This window comes from Equus przewalskii, chromosome 16 (genome assembly GCF_037783145.1).
Source record: "Equus przewalskii isolate Varuska chromosome 16, EquPr2, whole genome shotgun sequence".
NCBI classification, from domain to species: domain Eukaryota; kingdom Metazoa; phylum Chordata; class Mammalia; order Perissodactyla; family Equidae; genus Equus; species Equus przewalskii.
The window spans coordinates 80,494,183-80,514,328 of NC_091846.1; the positions used below are offsets into that span (position 1 = coordinate 80,494,183).

Here is a 20,146-nt window from a genome sequence, read left to right on the forward strand (position 1 = left end):
CGCGTGAGGGTGCCCAGCAAACAGGCCGTCTCTCTGGGCTTGTTGTAACGACAAAAAACTGGAAATGGCCTAGACATCTGCCAGACGTATCGGCTAAGCCAATGGCGCCTCCACCAGCGGCAGGTGCTGACGTGAACATCCGTGCGTCTGACACAGAGCACGTCCACGATGAGCCGGAGGCAAAGGCAAGGTCAGATCCCGGGGACGGTACGCCCCCGTTCGTGTAAAACACAGCGGACTGCACACACGTTTACAGGCCTAGAATGTTGTGAGATCTGGGAGCTGAGGCGCCCCGGGAAGGCGCTGAACCGGCTGGACAGGTGCAGGCCCGGGACGGGCTTTCTCTTCTCCCTGGTGGGAGGTTACGTTTCATACCTATGCATCTCCTGCCTTTTTAAAAGCAAAACCCACTTGCTTAAAAAAGCAGCTTCAGTGGATAGGGGGCAGACCTCGAGCAGGTGCTGCTGCTCCTGAAGTGACGGAAATGGTCACGACCCTGAAAACCACCACCAGCCCGAAGGACCCAGACTCACGGCTCTGAGGGAGCTGGGGCGGACGCAGACTTACTTTGAACGCATGTGACAAAATCTGGGTGTTTGGTGTACGGAGATCCATATTTACTGATACAATCTGCAAGACAGAAAGGACACCAGTCACTCTGCAGCCACGAGGACGGGACAGGCTTCAGAACGAGGATCCAGCCTCCAGCAACACCGCAGTCCAGCTCCCATTAGGACTGAACATTTTAACACCGAGAAGCAGGCACGTTTCCTCCTCCACGGAAACGGCAGAACTCTGCACCCAGAGAGCTCATCGCCTGCAGCCCCTGGACGAGTCCTCCTGGTGTCGTACAAAACAACCGCTAACAGTCGGGGAGTTTTCTGATCCGAGTCAGAGACCTAATCCTCCATTTCAAACCAACCCATCTGGAAACACTGCGCTTAACGGGAAGGTCAGCCTGCTGTGGACGGAGGCTCCCAGCCGTCTGATGTGCTGGGGGGCGGGGAGGCGAGGCTTTCTGCGCACAAGCGCCTGGGAGGACCTGGAGCTCGACCACGTGCAGCACGGCTGTTGAGCCACTTCACCTGGTCCTTCAGTGGGTCCTGCTGCTGATCCGGCCGGGAGGACGTCAGCAGGGGCAACAGAGGGAACCTGGAGGGCGGCTCGTGGGACGCCAGCCCCCTTTGTCTCAGAAACAAACCTGTGTGCCCGGGAGCAAGGCCTGCAGAGGCCGACGGGAGCCCGGAAGTGGGCGGGTCTGGCTTTCAGAGCCAGTTACGGGTCCACTTTGCTTGTTGGCAGACGGGGACCCAGAGAAGGTGCCTCTAAGAGGCTATAGGCCAATGGAAAGTTTACCAAAATGTACCTTACAAAAGTAAAAGGAAGACCCCGGAATACGTTTCTCCCATGACAAGTGATGCGCATCCACAAATTCAGACGTGCTGATTAGAGGAGCAGTTCTCAGGGACCCGGCCTCTGTCAGGCTGTCCAGGAGGCCAGCACCACGGTCCCGAGGAGACTTGGGTCGCTGCCCTTCACCCTCATTCCCTCTGAGCGTCCAGCAGGACACCCTGGAGCCCTCCCTACACACAACGGCTGCTCCACGGCCAAGACAGGTTTGCCTGAATGTTCCTGTCCTTCACATTCAGCAAAAACATGTTTTAATGTTCTCAGTTTTAACCAATCATATTGTAAATATCAATAAATACAGCCCATATAAACAGGCGCCCTTTGGGGTCCTCAGTAACTTGAGAAAGGCAGAGTCCTGAGACCAGGACGTCTGAGAACCCCTCGATCAAGGATGCTCCCAAACAGGGAGCAGCGCCTGGAACAGGGCCGAGGAGCGCTGTGCAGACAGCGGCACTGGACTGAGGTTGCGTGAATGCGGATCACTGGGGCATGAAAGTCACAAACGAGCGGTTTGACCTGCGTGCTCCAGAAAGTTCCAAACGCACTATGTGACCAACAGCCCCTGCAGGGGCAGCTCGATGACGAGGTTTGACCTGCTGTTTCTCGGACATGTAACACACGCCCCCAGCATCCTTTACAACAACAAAGCGAGCAGGTTCAAACTTACCTAAGTATCTCGGGTAAAAGTAGTTCTGTGGAAGAAGAAACAGAAAGAGCGACAGTTACTGACAGGACTGAGGCTCCCTGGACGACACCGGTGGCAGCTGGTGAGTCGCGCCCCGCCCGCCTTTCCTGGTGGACAGAAACAGACCCTTGGGAGGCAGGTGTTGGAGGCGGGTGGCTCAGGGCCAGCAGGGTGAGAACCGCTCAGAAACCTGCTCTCCCCCTCCAAGACTGCAGAGCTGGGAGAGGAAGTGAGGGGACAGCCCAGGCCGTGACGCGGCTCCTGCAGAATGATGTTTGTGGAGCCGTAACCAGCAACAGCCGTGTCACTGGCGGCGACTCAGACAGAGCTGCCCCCAGCGTCCTGCAGGAGAATGAGAAATGTCCCGCGCCAAATCCCAGCCTCAGACCCTGGAGGAGCCGGCGTCCTGGCAGGAGCGGGACCTGTGTGTGACTGCGGTGCACTCGCTGTGCTGGTGAGGCCTGAGGCTGCAGGGGAAACCCTGACAGTGTTTTCTCTTCTTGCGATGCACGTGCCTGCCTCAGGCTTGACTGCCCCGGTGTGGGCTCCAGGAGGGCCGTCTCCAGCAAGGGCGCTGCAGCCACACTCTGGACACGGAGCCAGGCCATGGAGCTCCCCAGTTTGGAGATCCTGGTTGATTCTGAGAACTGCCATTTGGACAACTTGGCGTTTTTCTCTCTTCCTGCACTTACGTTTTAAATTCACCAATAAAGAGTGTGCCCTAGAAATCCTAGGCCCCCACCCCAATGAAAGCAGAGCCACAGGCCAGTACTCTTCCTCTCTCTCCTCATGACCTCTGACCTCATTCTCTGTGACCTCTGATCTCTGACCTGGGTGTGCTGTATCATTTCCAGGTCCTGTGAGGAATAAACCTTTATTTTGTCAAAGTTCCCTGATGGTTGAGGGCGTCCTGCAATGGTAACAAGAACCACAGGGGGTCCAATCACAACACGGGTCATTGATCAGCTGAGACGGCACAAAACGAGGGCGTCTGCGGAGCCTTTTCATCTTGAATGCAAACCAAGACGTCCACGCGTCCAAGGGGCTGTCAAACCCCAGAACCACCCACCCTGACCACCAGCAGCGAGGCCAGCGGGATCTCTGTAGGAGCCTCTGATCAGGCCAGGCTCCGGGCCGTGGGTGGTTAGAGGAGGCCCACCCCCCGTCCACTCTGATCTCGGCTCAGGTCGGTCAGGGAGCAGCCTGGCCCTAAATCTTCTGATGGAACCAAGTAACCAGGTAGCGGCAGCACAAGATGCTGGTGTCAACTGTGTGCTGGTGCAACTCTGTATTTTTACATTACTTTGTTTAATCCTCACAACCACCTCCAAGGAATGTCTTTTTAATTAACTCCATCATCGCAGATGGGGAAACCGAGGCTCAAGATGGGTTGTGGAGTTTCACCCAGTCACGAAGCTGCAAAGGGCTTCCGATGGCGCCCGTGACCCCAGACAGCACTGCCCGAGTGGGCCATCCACAGAATTTACCAGGAAAGGCTCGAAAACAACCAAGAACTACGCGTGCGGGGCCAGTCCCACGTAAATGGCTGCTTCAGCACAGCCTTCCAGAAAGGCTGATTATCACATTCTTCAGAATCATGACTAGTCAAGACTTACGTGTGACATGTCTTAACAATGAGTTTTATTAATAGAAAACCACACTGCTCTATCAGTCACACCCATGGGAGTGCAGTGTTTGAAACCATGGGGCCACAGCCTGGTGACAGTCCATCCTAATTTGTGGGCTTGATTTCTCTGGGGTGAGGGAGGGCAGGAGCAAGTGCTAATGGGCGTGGATGGCTAAGGGAGAGGTCAGACAAACAGCAAAGCTGAGACAAATTCGCCTCTAGCTCCACCCTCTCCCAAGAGAAGGAGTCATTTCCCCTCGTGCTTCAGAGTCCCAGACAGAGAGCGAGGCTCTGGGAATCACTGTGGACACAGGGCCCCACATGCATCACAGGCTGGTCAGGCATAGACCTCAGCCTGAGTCTCAGGGCCAGTGACACTCATGAGCTGCACCCACAGGACCCATGGGGACCCCGGAGAGTGGCCCCAGCACAGACCCAAGGATCCGTTACCTATGAACTTTCCCTCTTTCTTTTTGACCCCACAAAGAGCAAGGCCTGGGAAGGTGGCTGTGTGAGCCAGTAGGTGGGAGAGGCGATGGGCAGGCCAGTGGGGGCAGGGCTACCCTGCTGGACATGGAGCCACTTGTCACCTGCAATCATTTTCCTCAGGGTCTGCCTCCACTTAGCTTAAATGGCTGAAGACAGAGAGAAGTGACAAAACTTCAGCTCACTAAACTGAGAGCTGTTGTCCAGGAGGACAAGGACAGCATCCATCTGCCCAGCACCCAGCCTGGTGCTGACCGTCCCCAGAAGGCCCACAGGAGCCACCACTGGATGAGCGGATGGATGGAGGGATGGATGGAAGAATGAGTGAACGGACATATGGAGGGAGGGAGAGAGGAATGGAGGGATGGAGGGATGGAAGAGTGAGTGAATCGACAGACAGGAGGGATGGAGGGATGGACGGAAGAATGTGTGAATGGACAGATGGAGGGATGGAGGGATGCATGGATGGAGGGATGAATGGATGGAGGGATGGATGGAGGGATGCAAGTAAGGATGGTTGGATGGAGGGATGGAAGGATTGAGGGATGGGTGGAAGAATGAGTGAATGGACATATGCAGGGATGGATGAAGTGATGGAGGGAGGGATGGATGGATTGAAGGATGGAGGGATGGAAGGATTGAGGGATGGAGGGATGGATGGAAGACTGTGTGAATGGACAGATGGGATGGATGGATGGAGGGATGAATGGATAGAGGAATGGAGGGAAGAATGGATGGAGGGATGAATGGATGGAGGGATGGAAGAGTGAGTGAATCAACAGATGGAGGGACAGAAGGATGGAGGGAGGGAGGGAGGGAGGGAGGGATGGATGGATGGAGGGGTGGATGGAAGAGTGAGTGAATGGACAGATGGAGGGATGAAAGAATGACTGAATGGATGGACAGATGAATGAATTTGTGAATGGATTAATGGACGAATGAGCAGGCAAACAGAAAGTTCGACAGTTTTCGCTGAGTTGGAGGAAGGTGGATTCTCCTTTTATTTACATCATAGACACACACCCTGGGAGGAAAATCTAGACGGGTGTTCTCAGCTTGCCTCTTTCAAATATGGAAGTTGAGTCCTACAGTTCCTCAAGCTTACAAACCGCCAATGCATTTTTAAAGCTTAGAGCCTTACTATTAACTGAGATCCACCTAAGTTGCCTTCTGCTGTTCACTCCGAGGGCCCCATGCTTCCAGGTGGCGACTGGACAGTGCAGGGCAGGGCATCCAACAACTAAGTTCTCACGATTACTGGAGGGACTGCCCGGAGCGAAGCAGCCCGTGCGGAGCGCACGCCCCGTCTGCGGGAGAGTGCCCGGCCCCAGGAGGCCCCAGGCGCTGGGGAGCCCACCTAGGGAGAACATCCTGCGTAAACAGAGCTGAGCGTCACCGACTCCTCAGATGCCGCCGGCTGCACTCCTGTGCCCTGTGGGTTTGTAAACACGGACCTGCGGCCAGAAGCACCTCGAGGAGCAGAGCCCAAGGCCAGGCTGGGTCCACCTGGGTCTAACCTGTTACGAAACTACAGGCAAGTGTTTCATGAACCAACCTCCTCTGTCTGCTCCCTAATTATTCTGTCACCCAAATGGTCACCTCGCTACTAAGAGGAAAGCAGCGGGGGACAAATAGGTAGTTGGTGAAATCCTTGAGATTTCCTGTTTGCGGACAGAACTTGCCGCCAGCCTCTGCTGTGCTGACCACCAGGACCCTCTCTGCCCAGCAGGGTCTGCACCCCACAGCCACCCACACCCCCACATGGCAAAAGTCGGGAGCAGCCGGGAGCTGAACACACCCCACACCGGGCCAGGTCACTGCAGGGCTTTCGGCCCGAACACCTGCTGGCACACCCCCAGCGGGGCCAGCGGGTCTGGAATCCCAGCTCCTTGGGACCTGGGCAAACTTCCTCGCCGGGCAGCCCGCCCAGCTGCAGCCCTGGCACTCCCTCCAAGGCCACCCTGTGGGGCTCTCCCCCAGGGCCTCCCATGCCGCTTGGCGAGGGTTTTTGGCGGCCTCTCTATCAAACTCGAGGCTCCGAGAGCAGACGTGCCTTCCACAAATGGTCAAAACCACAGGAGCTGTCTATCGAGGCGAACGTTACCAAGAGGGAGACACGATCTGAGCTCAGAGTGGGAGCAGACGAGTCACCCTCACGGAAGTGGGAGTGACGACCACATGCAGCTGGGAAGGTTCCAGAACTTGGTCAGTCCAGAGCCACGTTAACTCTGTGAGCTCCTCAGAGGCCAGCGGGCCCCTGCAGGGAGGAGCTGAACCGGTGGCATGACAGACGGCTCCCAGCCGGAGACTGCCACCTGCCATCTACACTGCCCTGAGCTCCTGCCTTTTGACACGTGAGCAACTTAGGGACGCCTCGCTCCAGCTCTGCTACAGGACGTCAGAGCACCCGCGAACGGGGGAACAGCTTTGCAGACACACTGACATCAGCTGCGCAGAAACCTTTTTGGTGTGGAACATCTAAGACTTTTACCTGGATTTACACAACATAACAGGGAGTCACATGTAATAAGTGGTTACTTTTCAAACAGTAAGCTAAGAATTTATTACTTCCTTTAATTAATAACTGCCTTACACCTTGTTTCCAAAAATCTTCATACAATTTGACAAGCAGGCTGAGACCCAGGTCGGCAGCAACTTTGCTCACTGACATGACACGTGTGTGAGATGTTCTCCAAGGGAAACAGTTGAAAAATTTACTAACTACACACGCTGTCAAGCCGGCACCCTGACTTCTAGGAGAGAATGTCGGGGTCGTGCGGCTGCAGCTGTCGTTACTGCAGTTTCTTTCCAGGAGCTGAGGAGTCACGGCTACAGGTTACCACCTCCACGATGGCCTCCGGGAGACTCTCTCCTAAGCCGGAGCAGCCTCCCACAGTCCCACCCGCAGACCCCGAGGTCCTGACCCCCAGGCCACCTGCTCAGCTCTGCATGGTTCTCTAGTGCAGTCCATCAGCGTCCCTCTTTCCTTCCTTCCTCCAAAGAGCCAGGTGCCTGCTAGAGTGCTCCACAGACTGAGGGGAAAAGGACACCAGTGCCCTTGCCAGGCAGCTTCCCAGGACAGGGCCTCCGGGGGGTCCCCCAGCCCGGCCCCAGCCCAGAGGAGCCCCCGCCAGCCCTGCAAGGGGGTCCGCCCCAGAGAAGGGCGCACGCTGCTGTGTGTCTCCCCTCTCCTCACACACTAACGCACGTCTGCTGCTGGAGCTCCCGCTGCACAAACCCCGGGTGCTCCCTCCAGCTGCCAGGTCGAGAGCCCAGAGCAGCCCCCTCTCAGACCCCGGGCGCTGGCCATGGCTCTGCACGGTCTGTGCAGGACGACTCTGCGGCTGCATGCACCCCTCTCTCCACACGGCCATCCCCCCGCACCCCACACACCACGGCGGTGTGACAGGGACGGGGGCCTGAACCAGTGGGGCCCGGGGGGTGGGGGCAGCCCACAAGAAAGCCAAGTTCTCCAGGTCCTTTTCATGACCAGATTCAGGACAAAACTTGAACACTTCTAACCACGGCAGCCGACGCTCGATGCTTTCCTGGATGCGCAGGCCCGACAGGGGCAGCAATGCTTCCGGGGCCTGGGGCCTGGGTCCCCCCAAATGGCCCTGACCGCGCTTGCTGTGACCCGCACCATCCCAGCACCATCCCGCTGCGCTGTGCGTCGTCTGCATCTCACCTACTGCGGGCACCAAGTCACTGCAGCTGCGAGGAGGCCCCGAGCCGAGTCCTCGAGCGGCAGCTAGGCGGAGGCGGACGATGACCACATCAGGCCCAGCGCGGAGCACACACCAGGGAAGGCGGGGGGCGGGGGGCTGGCCCCTCCACTAAGAACCAGATTAAAAGGCACCGTAGGGCTGTGTGAGCAGCTGAGACCCTGTGGAGAGCCTGTGGCGTGGACAATTAGAGTCGCTGCCAGGTGTGGAAATTCACGGGGGTTAACCTCACAAAATGCCCCGAACGCCTCTCCCCACAGCAAGAGCTGTAGCTGCCGTCCAGGATCCTCCGTTCTCTCTCCACCCTTGGTAACAGGACCCTGGATTTATTGACAGCTGCGGCATACCAGCGGCCAGACCACACTTCCCAGCCTCCCTTGCAATAGGGGTGGCTGTGTGACTAAATTCTGACCAAGGAGATATGAGCACAGCATGAAAGACAGCTGGAGTTGGGGGCTTTAATTCTCCATCCTCCCTGCTGGAATGCAGGTGTGACGGCTCGTGCTCCAGCATCTTGTCCAGTGTGTGAGGAGGCCTTGGAGACAAAGGCCACCACCAGCAAGCGGAGCACAAATAGCTCATGCAAGTCCCTGAGCATCATCGACAGCCCTGGGCAGCCTGCCCCCTACCTTTTCCATGAGTATTAACTTCTATCTCATTAAACTACTCTCATGCAAACTGCTCTATCTCATGCAAACTACTGTCGTTTGAATTTTTCAAATTTATGAGGCCAAAAATACAAGGCTAGCTGAATTTGACAAATTAGGGCAAATAAACTTGTAAATTACCCACAAAGTAAACTTACAAATCTATTAAGAGCCAAGATTCAGAGTCAGTATGAATGTTTTGGAAACACCCACTGCAAAGAGATGGATAAATAAGGGTTTAGGCCGATCACCACCAGGAGAAGAGAATGTCCACAGCATCACAGGACTTCGGACGAGATCCACCCAAGGATCAGAGGATGAGAAAGGCCCGGGGTGCCGACGAAGCAGTCAACACCTTTACCAAAAATGTCTCCATTTATGGTAAGAAGGACAGTGGCTTTCTAAAAATCACTATGGTTTTGGAAAAGTCATGCCCTGCCAGCCAAATTCTCACTTAAATCTTTCCTTGTTTTAAGAATTCAAAGTGGCTCATTGCATTCATAATCCAGATTTTATAAAGCATGAGATGAAATAAATGTTTTTATAATTCACAGTTTCACTTCTCAAGAGGAGTTCTTACGCCTGCTGTGTAACTGGACCCGTTTTGAGTGGATTTACTTTAAAGGGCTCCCTGCCTGCACTAACGCGCTCTCCCGGCAGAGGCCTGCCAGCTCTCGGTCTCTGGCTCAGGTCTCCGCAGTGCGGGCCGGTTGGCAGCAGCTTTGCTCCCCAGGCTCCTCTCTTCTCGAGGTCGAGGGCTGTGCTCGCTCCACGCGGACGGGAACACCCGGGGGCGCAGGAAGCAGCCCTGCCCGCTTCTCACTGTGAACCCACGCTGAAGCCACGCCTGGCCGCACGGAGGGATTCTGCGTGCCAGGCACCGGCTACGTCCCTCACGCATCTTCTGGTGGCAGAACAGCCCCAAGATGCCTGTGTCCTCCTCCCGGGAACCTGTGCCCACAGGGGGCTACGGGGCACAGGGTCTCAGGTTGCTGAGCGCTGACCTCAAGAGGGGTGGTGGGTCTCCTGGTTGTTGGGCGGGCATGGAGTGACCACAGGGCCTCAAGTGTGGAAGAGCAGGGAGCAAGAACCAGGAATGACAGCGCGGCAAGGATGCTGACCTCGCTGGCTTCAAGGTGGAGGAGGGGCCAGGGAGGTCCGTGATTCCCGCAGCCGGAAAGGCAGGAGGGGGTTTTCCCTGGAGCCTCCAGAAGGAAGCAGCCCTGTGAGACTCGTGTCAGACTTCTGACTCCCGGACTGTCAGCCTGTGCCTACAGCAGCAATGAGGAGGGCGCGCCTTCCCTCTCCTGCGCATCCTCGAGGTCACACAGACCTACACTCTGCTCCACCGGACACGCGGGGCTGGGCCTCAGAGAGCTGCACCCCTGCCGTGGCTGCACCACGGCCTGGCTGAGAGTCAAATACTGTCCGTCTGTCAGACAGAGACCACGGCCCCTCCAGGGTGCTGGCAAGCAGAACCCACTCACCCCCGAGCTGGCAGCAGAGGGACAGGGCTGGAGACCAGGCGGTTCTGGCCAGAGAAGGGGCCTGTGCGGCCTCGGGTGCCGGGAGAGGACGCGAGGCCTCGACAGGCCCAGCTAAGCTGCAGGAGAGACACTGTGCTTGGCCATCCCCAGCGTGAACGGGGACGGAGGCCAGTCAGGGAGCCGTGCAGAAGGACGGAACGTGGCCTGGGCAGGGCCAGCTGCACGTGGTAATGGAAGCAATAACTAGGAGCTGCTACAGGAGCAGCCTCAGGGCGGCCACTGGTCACAGGCGGTGGTGGGAGGGAGGGAGGAGCAGTGGACTGCGGACTTCAATCCAAGGGCTGACAGGTCGCAGCAGCACTGACCAAAGTGGGAAGGAGAAAAGAGGCCAGTCTGAGGGAGGAAGAGAGACAAGAGAGGAAAGGAGGAAGAAGGTGCGGTCGGAAGCGCCTCCAGCACCCGCCCTCAGCCTGCAGGCCCGACTGCCTCCTTCACCCCGGGACCGCCCTCACACCCCCTTCACCCTCCTTCACCCCCGACTGCCCTCCAACCCCCTTCACCCGCCGACTGCCCGCAGGCCTCCTTCACCCTGGACCGCCCTCACACCCCCTTCACCCCTCACCTCCTTCACCCCCCGACTGCCCTCCCTCCTCCTTCACCCCCCGAGCTCCCCACCCCTTCACCCCGGGACCGCCTGCTTTAGGGAAGCTGGGCAGGCACCACAGACAACACGCCCACCACACAGATGAAGGTTAAGCTCCTCTTTTGATGTTTCTTTGGGAAAAACAAAACAATGTATCTTCCCTTCAGGCAAAACATCAAAATAAAACACTGGGCAGAGCACAGGGTGAAGATTTAGCAGTTAAAACAGCGGTAGGGCTCCGACCACCCTTGGGCAAAGACGGTTTCTCCAGGAGTGACCGCACAGCATCCCGTGTAGACACTTCCTTGGGATCCACACTCACCTTCACGAGGTCTCAACCGCGGCAGTGTTAATAGCCAAACTTGGAGCCTAGGTACCTGCGTTTCCATCCAGGTCCCCCCACTAAAGAGCTGGCCTGGATGAGTCCCCCTCATTCCAGGCCTCGCTGTCACAGAACAAGGCGATGCCTATGACTCTTGGCCCCGCAACAAGCCAGGATCCTCCGACAACACTACTGCAAAACCCTTGTTTGCTCCCGGCTCACGAAAGGGAGTTAGTGCCTCTCGGGATCCACGTTGAACCTGGCGGACGGGGGTGTCTCCCTGAGTGTGGGCCTGGACACGCACGGTGGCATGAGGAATGACTCAGAGAGTGTGGGTGAGGACACGGCAGCCGCAAGCACTGGGTGCCAACCCGGGCGGCTCCCACGTCACCAACGGTGGGCCTGCCCTTGAACTTGAGAGCATGCTACCCGCTGAGGTGGCACCTGACAACCGCCAACACAGCCTCCTGACAGCTTTTCCACCTCACCCTGCAGCGTCGCACTGAGACAGGTGCGTGCACACCGAGGGTCCCGAGAGGCTGCGCATGCAGCCGCCAGTCACGTAGCTGTCCTGGCGGCCCAGCCCGGGCTCAGGGGAACTGTGCGGCGGAGTCCGAGGCCACAGGAGTGACTGGCCAAGCCCGCCTCCCGAGCTGCAGAGCCAGCTGCGTGACTTCCACGGAGCGCAACGTCCCTGGAAGACGTCCTCACAAAACCAGGTCCAGACGGCAGGTTTTGGGGACAGATGTGGAAAAAATGAATTTTATTATCATGGCACTCAAACCAGAGAGAAACAAATTCACCTATAATTTGAAAAAAACAAGTCTGAGAAAACAAGTATGACGATAACATGTTTCTTTCTCTTTCAAATATATTTTTAATCAGTGCCATCGGTCAGAACAGATCTGTGCCTTTGTCAGAGGGAAAAACAGAACTGGTGTCGCTCTCAGCTTCCACTTCCAACTCCTCTAAAAATTACTTTACAACTTCCAACAAACTGCACCCTGTCGGGGTGAGAATTCACGAGTACACGCACCAGGTTTGCAGTGAAATCACTGGGCTGTCACGACCACTGAGGAGGCCCAGAGCGTTTCCAACATCCAACACCAACCCGCAAACCACGGCCAGCTTCGCGCGAACAGAAACGGCTCCCAAGTCTGACCTTAGAAAAACAAGGGGAAAACGAAGCATGAAGAAATCGGGACAGCAGCCAGCACTGCTGGAGCAGAATAACCTGGGAAGTGTCTGGAATGTTCTGGCCCAGCTACTTGGAATCTCAAGAAACAGGCCATAAGCATCAGCTTCTTAAAAGGCTGTTTTGTGCCTAAATAACAAAGGCAGACGTTCAGCATTTCTCAAAACGTGTTTAATGGGTTTTTGCAGAGGCTGAGCCCACTGGCAAGGACAAGGTGTAATTTATGGGGCCTGGCCTGTCCCTGCAGACTCCTAGGGTTAAAAAGACAGATATGTAGGTGCAGGGGCCACAGACAGAATCTGTCTCTCGCTCAAGGCCCCCCCAGAGGAGCTGCTGGCCTGGGCACTGGGGACCTGCCGGGCTGGCCATGGGCGGTGCTGGCCCTGGTCTCACCAGCATCTGCAGCCCGGGCAGAGCCGACTCTGGAGGAGCACAACCGGTTAAGCAACAATTTAGAGAACCCAGCACCTGCGGCCAGCTGGCTTGAGGACTCCAGCAGTGACAGCTCAAGTGGGAAAGGGCCCAGCAGAGAAGGCCGTGGTGGTTGTAGCGGGCAGTGGGAGCAGGAGCCCCTCCTCCTGGGGGAGCGAGTGGAGAGAACCTCCAGAGCAAGGAGCTGGGCTGGGCCCGCGAGGGTGGGGGCACCTCGTCACACTTCTCAACGGACCTCCAAAGTCACAGAGAGAAGAGTGTGTGCATGTCTGTGTGTATGTGCACGTGGGGTGTGTGGCCCACTGAGTCTGTGTCTGAGTGTGTGTGTGCATCTGTGCGTCTGCGTGTGTGCTGGGGGCTGCTGCCAACACAGGGGGGCAGATGGGCAGCAGCTACCATCCTGAAGGTCACAGCCAAGGTGTCACCCCTCAGCCAAGGACCTGCTTTGCAGAAGCAAGTCACTAGGGGGATGAGGTCCCCCACCCCCGCCCCGCCCCTCCTGCCGTAAGCCCGCTTCTGCCCCCACGAGACCCCTTAGGCCACCCCAATGAGGGGCAACTTGGGGAAGGGGCTTCCACGTCTGAGGGGTGCCCCTCCCCCAACTGTTCCCAGAGACCCGGGACCTTAGGGGGACAGCTGTTCTTGGTGGGGTTTAAGATGAGGCCGGCGGCAGCATGCAACTTTGAAATTGACTGCACCCTAAAACGCTCCTAGGAGGAAAATCCCTCACCATGTTGGGGCCCCCATGTCTGAGAGAGCTGGAGGCGGTGCTGGGGGGGAGATGGAGGAGAGAGACAGAGAGCGAGAGAGACAGGCGGGGGAGCACAGTGAACTGGAGCCCAGGCCAGCGTCTCGGCGCCTCTGCTGTGAAGCCCTCAGCGTGCACTCCCGGCCCTGTTGGAACATCGTTGTTTGTCTCAAATTAAACAAGGTCAGGGGATCAGGAACCACGGCCCCGGGATGTTCTTCTTGACCAACAGGCGTGGGTCAGCCCCACGGCAGGGATCTGGGGCTGTGTGGTGGTGGACGTATCTGGGGGCAGGTCAGGCTGGGAAAAGCCTTGTCCAGATCCTTTCCGGAAGCAAAGGGTGATCACTGACATAGTGGCCAGCGTCTGGGACCCGTCTGCCTCGTGGGATTTAAGCAGGAAGGTGACTGCTGGGCTAGCCTGGCGAGAGCTGGCAGAAGAACTCAGGAGAATCCCCCACAGACACCTGGGGGACCATGCCCAGGGCAGTCTGAATGAGGAGCCACAGGAGCAGCCGGACTCTGCCGATGAGGGACAGGCAACTAGCCGCGGCAGCTCCAGGGGCCTGGGACACTCCCCGGGGGCCTGAAAGGACTTGGGGGACCACCTGCCCCCAGGAGGGAAGCCGGGGCTGGATACCTGGGGGCAGAGAGGCAGCCCAGCCTCCCTTCCCAGCACTGCTGAGTGACACCGAGAGCCACCTGCTGAAAAGGGCGGGGTCTGAGGCCAAGTGCCCTCCTCCTAGAACAAGAAGGATGCCCTGACTTGGCAGGGAGACCCCAAAGCAAAAGCAGCACACGGTGAGGCCTCCCAATTCCAGGAAGGGGTGTGCAGCTCAGAAAGCCAGCTCCAGATGTCCAAGCCCAGCCAGCTCTGCCTGGGGCTTCCTCTACCAGGGGCCCCAGAGCCCCAGGAATCGGAACAGAGCCAGCACTGCCCTCTCTGCCAGCAGGAAAGACCAGTGTCCTACACCCCTCACCGAGGGCAGAGGCAGCCCGGGCAGGAGGGACTACAACTGAGGCACACACATGCAGAAAGGAGGACCGCTTCCGAGCCCTGACCCTGGGGCTGCAAGGGAGAGGCAGGACGGAGCAGTCACAGAGGCGGCCCGGAAGGGAGGACTAGATTTCCTGCAGAACCCCCGTAAGATGGTCGTGGGACCAAGCCCAAGAAACGCTGAGACTCCAACCAGGCCCATAAGTCCTAACACCAAACTTAACTCTAACCCTGACCTAACCCTAACCCTAACCCAGATGCTGACCCTAACCATAACCCTAACCCTGACCCTGACCATAACCCAAGCCTGACCATAATCCTAACCCTAAACCTAACCCTGACCATAACTGTAATCTTGACCCTGACCCTAACCCTAACCTAACCCTGACGCTAACCCTAACCCTAACCCATAATCCTGATCCTAACCATGACCAGAGAAGAGCTGGGACTCAAACCAGCTCCATAACTCCTAACCCTAACCTCTAACCTCTAACCCCTAACCATGACCCTAACCATTAACCACTAACCCTAACTCATAACTCTAACCTCTAACCCTATTTCTAATCCTAATCATTAAGTTTAACCCTAACCCTGAGCCCAACACTAACCCTAACCCCAACCCTAACTTCTAACCCTATCTCTAATCCTAATCATTAAGTTTAACCCTAACCCTGAGCCCAACACTAAGCCTAACCCCAATCCTAACTTCTAACCCTATCTCTAATCCTAATCCTTAACTCTAACCTCTAAGCTTAATCCCTAACCCCAGCACTAACTCTAACCCTAACCCTAATCCTAACCCTAACCAGAGCAGAGCTGGGACTCAAACCAGTTCCATAATTCCTAACTTTACCCTTAACCCTACGTCCTAACTCTAACCCTAACCTCTAACCCTAACCCCTACCTCTAACACCTAACCCTAACCCTAAACTGTAATCCTTAACATTAACCTCGACCCAGACTCGGCTCTTCCCAGCTGTCCACACTGCCTCTCAAGGAAAAGAAAAACAAGCCAAGGGCTAAATCCAGATGACAGAACAAACGGTCTACACAACAGTCTATACAAAGGTCTACACAACAGTCCACACAACAGTCCACAACGGTCTACACAACAGTCTACACAACAGTCCACACAACAGTCCACAACGGTCTACACAACGGTCTACACAACAGTCCACACAACAGTCCACAACAGTCTACACAACGGTCTACACAACAGTCCACACAACAGTCCACAACGGTCTACACAACGGTCTACACAACAGTCCACAATGGTCTACACAACGGTCTACACAACAGTCCACAACAGTCTACACAACAGTCCACAACGGCTACACAACAGTCCACAACTGTCTACACAACGGTCTACACAACAGTCCACAACAGTCTACATAACGGTTTACACAACAGTCCACAAAAGTCTACACAACAGTCTACACAACAGTCCACAACGGCTACACAACAGTCCACAACTGTCTACACAACGGTCTACACAACAGTCCACAACAGTCTACACAACAGTCTACATAACGGTCTACACAACAGTCCACAACAGTCTACACAACAGTCCACAACGGCTACACAACAGTCCACAACAGTCTACACAACGGTCTACATAACGGTTTACACAACAGTCCACACAACAGTCCACACAACAGTCCACAACTGTCTACACAACAGTCCACACAACAGTCCACACAACAGTCCACAACGGTCTACACAACAGTCCACACAACAGTCCACAACGGTCTACACAACGGTCTACACAACAGTCCACACAACAGTCCACAATGGTCTACACAACGGTCTACACAACAGTCCACACAACAGTCTACAACGGTCTACACAACAGTCTACACAACGGTCTACACAACAGTCCACACAACAGTCCACAACGGTCTACACAACAGTCTACACAACAGTCCACAACGGCTACACAACAGTACACAACTGTCTACACAACGGTCTACACAACAGTCCACAACAGTCTACACAACAGTCTACATAACGGTTTACACAACAGTCCACAAAAGTCTACACAACAGTCCACACAACAGTCCACAACAGTCTACACAACAGTCCACACAACAGTCCACAACGGTCTACACAACAGTCTATACAACTGTCCACAATGGTCTACACAACAGTCCACAACTGTCTACCCAATGGTCTACACAACGGTCTACACAACAGTCCAAGACCATCCACACAACCGTCTACACAAGATGCAAGGTGCAGACAAACACGAAGGGCTTGCAGTCCAGTTGCCCACGAGGGAAGGAAGAAGTGGGACGATCTGGGGAGCTGATAAAGGAGGAGATGTCATCACTATTTGGGGCTGGGGGCTGGGAAACAGAATGCGAATTCTAGAAAGTTATGGGGCTCTGATATGAAAAGGAGTTTACAAACTCCCGATGGGGCTGACGGTGAGCGGGGACGCCCCCAGCAACTGGCCGTGCCTTGGACTGGAGAGGACCAGGACATGGAGGGGACGTGGGATGCCCCTGCACAGACATGCAGGACAGATCCTGGGATCATGAGCATCTCTTCCTTTTCTGTCTTCATTTCACAAACTTGTAAATGAAGCTATAAAATTAAAACATGAAAACAGTTAAAATCAGAGAGGGGACTAATGCTCCAGGAAGAGCTACTCAGTGGTTAGTGCACAGTCTGTCCAGGCAGTGAGGAAAAGCCGGGTGGGGGCCTTTCCGTCCTGGGTGGGCAAGGACCGGCTGGGTGGGTGGTGGCCTTGTTGCTCTCAACTCTCGTCACCAGCAAGCCCCATCCCACACTCTGTACAAGCAACATTTCGACTCAGGCTCGGGGCTAGAGAGCATGGCACCTGTCACAACGGCATGGCTGGGCAGTGACCCTGGTGGCCAGGCCAGCCCTCCACCAGGACCTTCAGAAATCCTCTGCAGAGGCACAAGGCACTGGCCACCAGTGTTCATCAGGAAGGAAAGGAGAAAACGAGGGCCAGAGAGGCCCAGGAAGCTGCTCAGCACAGCAAGACAGAACTGTGTTTCACTGTGACCGGGGAGGACCTGGTCACAGCCCAACCACGGCAGCCGCAGCTGCGCCAAGGACACACGGCAGCGGCCAGCGCTCCAGAGCTTGCTTCGGAGAGGGGCCCTAAAAGCATTGCCAGGTCAGCCGACCAGAAACACAGCCACAGGAAAAGCCTATGTGGGCCACACAGGACTTTGCTCACTGCATGGAAACGTATTTCATCCTAGAACAATTCTTTCAAAGAAAAACTCTGGTAGAACCAGAAACAGCTGTGAAATCACCCTAACCTCAAGGTACAGAGAGACCCAGCCGAAGTCCACCCCATTTCTGTCACGCCTGTTTCCCAGAGTCATTTGCCCTGGGACAGACACACATGCAGGGTCCCACAGGTCCCACCCACCGCGGATGTCCTTAAGACGCTCTCCCCTCCCTCAAGATTCACAGCTCCCCCGCGGACGCCGGGTCCACACCTGGGCCGCGCGCCACATTCTCCAAGGACATTATTGACAGAAGCGTGTCCTGCGCCAGCCGCTCCCAGAAGGGCGCCGGCCTTCCCTGCTGTCGCCCAGACATCCCCGCCCACCCCACGGACACCTTGGGGCGCTCCTCCTGCGCTCAGACCGCGATCCAGCTCTCACGCCTTCCAGCTGCTCCAGACTGGACCAGGGAGCGGGGGCAGCGCACCCCTCACCTCTGATCCAGCCGCGGGGGAGGGGAGGGAGGAAGCTGGGTTTTCGACCATTGTGTTTCGCGTACAGTTTAAAGGCGCCTCCGTTTCATTGGGGGGGGGGGGGGAGGAGGGCGTCCTGTGCTGCGTGTTTCCTTGAAGCGCCGCCTCCCGAGACCCGCGGCGCCGGCGGGACCAAGAGGACCCCACTCAACGTCCGCCTCTGCCCCCGGCTCACGGCGCTCCTGGTCACTAGGAGAACCCGGGCTCAGAAGGCGTGGGGGAGCCCTGAGGATGCACCCGGGCTCCGGGACCTACGACCCTCCCTGCCACCGCCCTGAACGCGACGTCTCCGTAGTGCGGGTCCTGGATGTGACCTGCAGCGCGGTCCCCACACGAGGGACCGGCGCGGACTCTGGGAAGGGAAGTCTGAGGAGCTCAGGGACCCGGGGGCCCCGCGCGCGCGCTGATGGGCGTCCCCATAATGCGGCGCCGCAGGGACAGCGCCGCGGGGACCCGGCTGCCCGCGCGCCGCACCGCGGTCCCGCCCCGCTGCGGAGCGCCCGGCGCCGCGCGCACGCCTCCCCGCGCCCCAGGCCCCGCGCTCACCGTCTCGGGGTCGTTCTCGAACACCTCCCGGGCCTCCTCCTGGCTGCACAGCTCCTCGATGCACTCCCTCTCCAGGTGGCCCTGCTTGGCCTCCTCGAAGACTTGGTAGGCGCGGCGCTGCCTGGGTCGCAGGAACTGCGCCGCCTCGCGCGCCCGCAGCATCACGGCTGCCGGGGGCCGGCGGGAGGACGCGGCGGGGAGCAGCGGGGAGAGAGCGGGGACACGCCGTCAACGCGGCCCCGCAGCTCCGTCCTCCCAGCCGCGGGCCCGGGGACGCTGCGGCGGCGGCGGCGGGGCCGGGACGCACAGGGCCAGGGCCGGGGCCGGGGCCGGGGCGGGGGCGAGCACCGGCGCGCCCCTTACCCCCGGAGGTGCGGGGACTTTTTCGGGGGTCCCCGGCCCAGCCCGCGCCGCGGCCCCGCGGTACTCACTGTGCGCGGACTCGGAGGCCAGCAGGAGCAGCAGCAGCAGGGCGGCGGCGGGCCCGGGCGGCGGCATGGCGGGCCGGGGACGGGGGCCGGGGCCGGGAGCCGGGAGCGCGCGCGGTCAGAGCGCCCGGGAGGCCGTGGCGAGGCGCGGGCGCCGCGGGGCGGTGGCTCCGGTCATCCTGGGCAGGCGGCTCTGAAGGTCACATCCCCGCGGCAGCCGCAGCGGCACCTCGGCCGGCGCTCGGGCGGGCCTGGGCGGGGCGCGCGGCGGGGGCGGGGCGCGGCGGGGCGGGGGCGCGGCCGGGGGCGGGAGCGGTCCGGGCGGGGCGCGCGGCGGGCAGGACTGGCCCCCAGCCCGCGCCCGCCGCCCTGTGCGGCGCTCAGCCGGTTTTCGCCGGGAGATGAAAGACTGGTCTCAAGGGACTCAGGTCATCGGGACGTGGCGACCCCACACGCTGGCTGCTTAGACCAGCGCGTCCTGGAGGAGTTTCTCCCAAGTCGGCGATTGAGTTTATTTAATGGGGATGCGGCACAGCGTGACCAGGTACGATGCGACCTTTACCGGATTTAAACCTCTCTCCGACCCACAACCCAAATCTTCCACATCTTCTGTGGCTTCTTCATTCCGGGGACATTTCTCAAGACTTAAAACCTACCCAAAAACGATAAACTGAGGTCAACCCGAATCCCAGTGGGTTAGTGAGATTAAATTATTTCCTTTTGTAATCTCTGTTTTCCATAATGATGACATTGAAAACCTTGAGGTTTCCCAGTAGATATTTAAGCTGAAAGCAACATTGTGCTGTTCTCAGAGACTAAGACGTTCTGTCTCTCCTCCCGGAATATTTCGCAAAGTCACAGGCAGAAAACACACAAACAAACAAAACCAAGACATAGCCGACCACCGCGGGGCGAGCAGGCCGCGCGGCAGGGGGCCCTGGACGCGCGCCCTCTGAGGAATCCTGCTCTGGAAACCCCGCACCCCAAAAGAAAGATGAAAAGGGACGAGTCACCTCCTCCCCCAGCGCCT

At 57.6% G+C, this 20,146-nt stretch overlaps 1 protein-coding gene across 2 annotated transcripts in view; it reads right to left on the reverse strand.

Annotated features, from left to right (window-relative positions):
- Window positions 1–19,396, reverse strand: part of GAS6 (growth arrest specific 6) — a 42,587-nt gene extending 23,191 nt beyond the window's left edge. Inside the window, exons 1-4 of one of the 2 annotated variants that reach the window (XM_070579431.1) lie at window positions 19,120–19,396; window positions 18,689–18,855; window positions 2,078–2,102; window positions 568–630 (exon numbers count right to left, since the gene is read on the reverse strand). In XM_070579431.1, the coding sequence (XP_070435532.1) occupies window positions 568–630; window positions 2,078–2,102; window positions 18,689–18,855; window positions 19,120–19,186 (322 nt within the window). In that variant the 5' untranslated portion in view covers window positions 19,187–19,396. The remainder of the gene's footprint in view (window positions 1–567; window positions 631–2,077; window positions 2,103–18,688; window positions 18,856–19,119) is intronic. The other variant, XM_070579432.1, reaches the window with a different exon arrangement.
- Window positions 19,397–20,146: the final 750 nt, after the last annotated feature.